Source organism: Brassica napus, chromosome C7, assembly GCF_020379485.1.
Source record: "Brassica napus cultivar Da-Ae chromosome C7, Da-Ae, whole genome shotgun sequence".
Taxonomy (NCBI): Eukaryota; Viridiplantae; Streptophyta; class Magnoliopsida; order Brassicales; family Brassicaceae; genus Brassica; species Brassica napus.
The window spans coordinates 43,643,843-43,651,348 of NC_063450.1; the positions used below are offsets into that span (position 1 = coordinate 43,643,843).

The window sequence follows — 7,506 nt, forward strand, 5'->3', positions numbered from 1 at the left end:
GTTGTTGGCGATGTGTAGAGATGATGTGTTATCACCATATATATGAGATGGCAACGTCATAGGAATCTCTAGATCAGACATGATGCGCAAGAGCCATTCAATCTCACACGACGCATCTGCAAGAGCTCGAAATTCTGCTTCCGCTGTGCTTCTAGATACAGTACGCTGCTTCTTAGAACGCCAAGTAACCAGGGAATCTCCTAAGAACATTGCATACCCTGTGATAGACTTGCGAGAGTCCGGGCAAGAACCCCAGTCAGCATCAGCGAAGCCTCGTAAGTCAAAAGAACCATCAGCTCCATAGAAAAGACCCTGTCCGACAGTACCTTTCAGAAATCGAAGCAACTTCTGCACTGCTTTAAGGTGTGCTTCACGTGGAGCAGAAGAGTATTGACACAGCTTGGTGAGAGTATAAGCTATGTCAGGCCTGGTTATTGCCAAATACATCAATCTCCCCATCATGCGACGATAAACTTTCGGATCAGGTAGAAGAGACCCCATCTCATGTACAATCTTAGAACCATCCTTAGGAGGAATTGTCTTCATCGACAGACGAACAGTGGGATCAAGTGGGATAGAAGAAGGTTTGCTCCCAAGATAGCCAGTATCATCCAGTGACTCAAGGATGTACTTGCGCTGACATACAGAAATACCTTTCTCAGAACGTGCAATCTCGAGTCCGAGAAAATACTTTGCAGGGCCAAGGTTTCGAAGTTTGAAATGTGATTCCAACTCACCAACAAACTCCTTTACTGCATCATCATTGTTGCTCGCAACTAAGATGTCATCAACATATATCAACACTGCCAAGTATCTTCCTCCAACATTTTTCACAAATAATGTATGATCATCATGAGATTTCTTGAAGCTCATCTGAAGTATAGTAGATGATAGTTTCAGATACCACTGACGAGATGCTTGTTTGAGACCGTAGAGAGATTTGTGCAGTCTACAAACATCATTCGGAGGGACTGATATGCCTGTTAATTCTTCATAACCAGGGGGAAGCTTCATGTAAATCTCCTCAGCTAGATCACCATTCAGAAATGCATTAGATATATACAACTGAGTAAGTGACCACTTCATCTTTGCGGCATCATCAATTAGAACTCTCACGGTGCTAAGCTTAGCAACCGGCGAAAACGTTTCTTGATAGTTCACACCCTCTTCCTGTGTGTAACCCTTTCCCACAAGACGACCTTTCTTCCTCTCTTATGTGCCATCAGCATGATATTTTGTTTTATAAAGCCATTTGCACCCAATCGGCTTCTTGTCTGGTGGCAAAGAACAGACACTCCAAGTCTTAGTTCGTTCCTGAGAACTTATCTCCTCGTTCATAGCATCACACCAAATCTGATCTAAAATTGCCTCTGAAAACTTTTGAGGATCTTCTGATTTAGTGATAGAATTGATAAAAGCATGAAAGGACTCAGATAAAGCTGTATAGGAAATGTATTTAGTCATTGGGTACGGTGTAGAATGAGTGGGAGATGAATCAAGATTATAACAATGAAAGTCCTGCAGATTTGCGGGTTGTTTCTTTTTTCGAATAGGTCGACTTCCAGAGGGAAGATGATCCTTAGAAGATGACACATCTTGATGTAAATGAGCATCAGAAGATGTTGGTTTAGAGGACACAACATCAGGTACAGCAGGTGAATAAACATGAGGAAAGAAAGATTTGACAGCATCATTTAGAGATGATGAAGCAAATGGAAAAATATCCTAATGGAAAAGCACATGTCTGGAAACAAAAACAGGGTGTGTCTCTATATCTAACAACTTGTAACCTTTGTAACCTGAGGGATATCCTAGAAAGACACAAGCTCTAGCTCTAGGATCAAATTTATGCCTATTCTTAGTTGAGGTGCTAACATAACAAAGGCAACCAAAGGTTTTTAAAGACTCATATTCGGGTTGTTTACCAGTTAACTTTTCATAAGGGGATTTATTCTCTAAGACAGGGGAAGGTAACCTATTTATTAGGAAAACAACAGTCAAAATGCAATCACCCCAGAATTTTAAAGGCAAGTGAGATTGGAACAACAAAGCCCTAGCAACATTAAGAATACGCTGGTGTTTTCTTTCAACATTAGAATTTTGTTCAGGAGTTTCAGGACATGAATGATATGAAATGATTCCTCTAGCAGCATAAAATTCAGTAAAACGCAGTTCATTTGCATTATCAGACCTAACAACTTTGACATTGACATTATATTGATTCGAAACTATTTTAACAAAGTCAGGGAATATGTTTAAAACATCAGATTTAGCACGCATTAAGAAGACCCAAGTGGCTCTACTGTAATCATCAACTATTGTGAAGAAATATTTCGAATCATAAACTGTTGGTTCAGCAAAAGGACTCCAAGTGTCTACGTGAAGCAGATCAAATGCATTATTGCTCATATTATGTCTAGCTTTAAACGGAATGTGCTTTTGTTTAGAGAGATGACAAATATGACAAACATCAAAATGATTTTTATTAATTTTTGAATTCGATAGATGAAGAATTTTAGACAAAGTTTCAACTTTAGACATGGAGGGGTGACCTAACCGTTTATGCCATGTAATAGAATCAGTAACAGTAGAAACAAACGACATACCTTGAAAGGATAAAGACTTATGAATGTAAATTGACATCCAAAATATAAAGGTTTCCAACTTGACTACCTTGACCAATCATCAATGCCTGAGTAAGATCCTGAATAAAGCAATCATTCGCAGCAAAAGAAACTTTAGAATTCAATGTTTTTGTAAGGACATTCACACTCAACAAGTTTAATTTGAAATCAGGAATGTATAAAACATTGAAAAAGTAATGGAATCAGTCAAACGAATGCAACCTACTCCAACTATGCTAACAATATAACCATTAGGGAGGGTGACATATGTTTGATCTAAAGGTTTGTACTCGGTAAACATATTCCAATCATGACAGACATGGTGGGTGGCTCATGAGTCTATGATCCAAGCTCTAAGAGACACACCTGTTTCTTTAGATGCAGACAAAACGAGCATATCATGATTAGAATGATTATATAAAGAGATGAAGTTACCAGAAAGGCTTCCTGTAATCTGTGAAACTACAGGAGCAGAAGCTGAAGTCGAGGCAATATATTTCTCAGATGGTGTGACACTGGGAGATTGGAGTTGAGAACTCAGATACGAGATCATAGACAGAAGTTGATCTTTAGAGAGTTGATCGCAAGAGACTTCTTCATGTTGACCATGATCCTGTTGACAGACGGAGTGAGAGCCATGTTGGTAGAGGCAACAGCATTAGGTTTCTTCCCTTTGAACATTCCCGGGGGGTAACCATGCTTCTTGTAGCATTTATCAATCGTGTGTCCAAGTCGAGAACAGTAAGAGCACTTCACTTTGTGATAACTCCCTTGAGACAAAAGTACTTGATTAGGCTCTGAAGTGAGTGTGTCTTGGACTTGGAAAGCAACATGGTGATTAGTTGTGCGTTGTGCTGAACCTACAATTCGCTGGCTCTCATCTTGGTCAAGCATGTTGTAGATCTCAGTGAGGCTCGGTCGCGGCTTCATATTAAGGATTTGGCCACGAATGTTAGCGAAATTCTCATTGAGCCCCATGAGAAACTGAATGATTCTACTAGTCTCTGCTTCCTCCATTAGCTCCTTTACATGATCACATTGACATCTTCGTGCTGTAGTGATTCTGGTATTAGACAGCTGCTCCCATAACGTCTTCTTCTTCGTATAGTAAGCAGACAAATCCAGAGATCCTTGCTTCAACATCGCGATGGATTGCTCCAACTGATACTTGCGAGGAAGGTTACTAACACGAAACCGTGAGTAAAGATCATTCCACATCTCAACAGCATCATCATAGTAAAGGATTCTATCATAAATCTTCTGAGTAACAGTGTTAAGTAGCCACGATTTCACCATACTGTTACATCGACTCCAAATCTTGAACATAGGATCATCTTGAGCCGGTCTTGGTAACGATCCATCCACAAATCCAATTTTATTCTTAGCATCTAGGCTCATCCTCATCGCAATATGCCAGTTGTTATAGTTCAAACCATCTAACTTCTGATTTGCGATGACTAAACCAGGTTGATCAGCTGAATGCAAGAAATACGGACTATGAGTAGTGTCAATGGAAGGTATACCAGCCGGATGTGATCCAGAAGGTTGAACACGGTGAGGTGTTGATTTCTGCGGCGGAACGATCGCAACGTCAGGTTTGTCGTCTTCGTTTGCGGAATGTTGAGATCTGTTCCGTATCGCGGAGGTCTCCGAGTCAGAGACGGTGTTACGAGTCCTCATCTTCCTTCCTTGCTTCGCCATCGGAGAGATCTAGATCTGAAACTTTGTAAGTACGAGATCGAATAACAAGAATCACCGATAACGATGAAATTTCGATTCATAACTTCAATCGGAGCTCAGAATCAGCTGGATCTTCAAGGATTAGAGACGAATCGAAGAGATTGTGAGAGAATCGAACAAAAAATCAGAGAAAATGAGCTGAAATTGCTCTGATACCATAATAGAAATTGAGCATCGAGAGGGAGATGAGAAAATATCTGTATATTCAATCTCGTTAGTTGTAAAGTTACATTTACAAGTATATATAAAGGCTATGCTAAACCGAACTAAACCAACCTAAATTACATGTACAATATAATCAATCTAAACCGGCTAATAGTGTATGCACATATTTGTTTATACAATCATGAAAATAGTATATAAAAAAGTAACGGTAAAAAGTTGGAGGATGCTTAATAAATTATACAATATGAAAGTCAAGGTCACTATTGATATAACAAAAAACACCAGCTTTGAATTGTGTTACTCATTGGTGAGAAAACTAAGTCAGGTTGGATCGCGAAGAAAAGAATAGAGTTGCCTCTGTAACAAATACCATCAAACACTCTTCGAATTTAGACAATACGACTTCAAGCCATGTTCAATATATGAAACTATGTCGATGCTAAAATGTAAGAAAGAACTTCTGTTCATATAATAATATGACATGATACGTAAATAAAATATAACAAGTTATAACGTGAGCTAACTTTGCTTATTTTGTAGAGAACATAAGTATTCATTCAAAACATGATAATGATCGAAACAATTATTGTTGTTTCTACAAATTTTACATATGTAATTTTAAAACTATACATCTCTATAGAGTAACCAAAAACTAAACTAAAACAGAAAGAGACAGCTAATTAAGCCCAAAACCTTTTTCCTACCGGGCCTTCACATTTAATATACACAAGAGCCACTCAATCTACTTGATAAAATAATTTAACAGAAGTACTGTTCCAGGTAGGCTTGGGCATTTCGGGTATCGGTTCGGTTTGGTTCGGGTATTTTGGGTTTAGGGTAGTTCGGATAGGGGCTAGAGGATCCATTTAGTACTTGACCTATTTTCGGTTCGGTTTGGTTCGGATAGTTTCGGGTTCGGTTCGGTTCGGATAGTAAATGTAGGAACCGGAAAATATCCGGAAAAAGTTCGGTTCTCATTTGGATCCGGTTCGGGTTCGGATAGTTCGGGTAGTTCGGATAATTTGGATAAAATATCGGTTATTTAGGATAAAATATCAAATAATTAGGATGATTTAGATAAAAAATTTGGATATTTCGGATTACTTCAGATATTTCGGATAAAACTATCCAGATAGTTTCAGATACTTTCGGGTAGTTTGGATACTTTATAATAATTTAGCTATCCTCAATTATTTTCATATACTTTTAATAGAATTTTAAATTAAAAATATATATTTAGTGATGTTATATGTATATATAATTAATATTTTTATATATTTGGGTACCCGTTCGGTTCTCGGTTCGGTTCGGTTATTTCGGATATAAAAATATAGGAACCGTTCGGGTATTTGAGGGTATTGATCCGGTTCCGGTTTCGGGTATTTCGGTTCGGTTCCGGTTCGATTCTTCGGTTCTGGTTATTTTGCCAGGCTTAGTTTCAGATACTCTTAATCTCTGCAAGGTTGCCGGTTTGGAAATAAATGAATCCATACCATTTGCATAAGATTCTTTTTGTACTATCTGACAATGTAGGTGCCGCCATCTGCACAGTTCAAACAAATAACTTTCTGTCAGTTTCCAAGCTATTGTAACCATCCCGAGTTGTGATATATGGAAAAGGGCTTAAGAGAATTGATTTGGTTACCTATGTCACCAAAGTTGACTTACCTTTTCTGGAGCACATTCTGAAAGAACTTCAGAGTTAAGCGTGCTTGAACTGGAGTAGTGGAAGGATGGGTAACCTATCGGGAAGTGATTCGCGATAGCCTGCGAGTGAGACTAAAGCATGGAAAAAGGTCGGGTGGTGATTGCAGGGTCAGTAAACAATGATTTCGAGCATCTAAAAAAATTAACGGACCGATCGCTGGAACGGGATGGACCCACGAGCCGAGAGAGCGGGCGTGTGTGGCCCATTAGCTGTGGGCGGTCGGGGCGTTACAGCTATATACGTGTGTTGCACGAATAAAGAAGTAACTAACCGTAAGTCTGTAACCATAGGATCTATATTTCTTCAAGTTGTAATGGGTTAAGCCAATACTGGAAAAAAATTAGAAAGTAATGAAAAGTGTGTTTAAAGAATTAATATTGAGTTGGCAAGTGGCAAAGGGAGTGCTAATAGCCGTCTTATGCTGCTCGGATTCAATCCATTTTGGGAATGACTATTTACGATGTTTAATTCCGGCAAAAAAGTGATGCTAGTGACGGATCCAGAAATATTTTTCACCCAGAAACCATCTTTCTTCTTACCCAAAAAAAAAGTGTGTTTAAAGAGTTGACGTAACAAACTATTCCGCTGATTCTTCTTCCGACTCCGAATCACTCATCTGGAACAGAGCTTCGAGTCCGAGAGACTAATCATCTGTGATTCGCCTTAGAAACCCTAACTGGACGAATAGATCAAGAACGGTTGGTACGGGAAACCGCCGCACCCTCGTTCGGTTTACGTCCATTTCCAATTATAATTGGGCTGATTCATGTATTGGATTTTTAAATATATTAATTGATTGGGCTTACTCATAAACTGGACTTAAAGCATATGTAACGTTTTCATTTTAACTGAATTTAGCCCAAGTAAATTTTTCCTTCTTTATTATCGAGATATTTGATTGTGATTTGTGAATGCGAACGAAGATTCTCGGCAGCTTTCAAAAATGATGAAAAGTGGTAATCATGAAATTTACCCAAATTATTTTGCTTCCAGATCAGTTCGATTAGCCGATGCATTTATTATTATTCTTGAACTTATTTCTTCTGGTGATCCGTTATTATTTAATTATTTCGATTATAGATTTCGATCATGCAACAAATCTTCACCGTCATAGTTTGTTGCTAATGGCGACAAATTATAATATTTACTTGTCGCTAAAATGGCAAATCTATATAGCTCTATATATTGCGATGAATCTTATGTTTTCATACATATCCGTTGGCATCATCATTGGTCTCTGGCTATTTAATATGGTTACGTAGTCTTCGT

The 7,506-nt window shown here is 38.4% G+C and overlaps 1 protein-coding gene across 1 annotated transcript; it reads right to left on the minus strand.

The window, feature by feature from the left end:
• Positions 1-3,173: 3,173 nt before the first annotated feature.
• LOC106362631 lies at positions 3,174-4,325 on the minus strand. The gene has a single exon (XM_013802500.1). The coding sequence runs from the start codon at positions 4,323-4,325 to the stop codon at positions 3,174-3,176; it is 1,152 nt and encodes a 383-aa protein (XP_013657954.1).
• Positions 4,326-7,506: the final 3,181 nt, after the last annotated feature.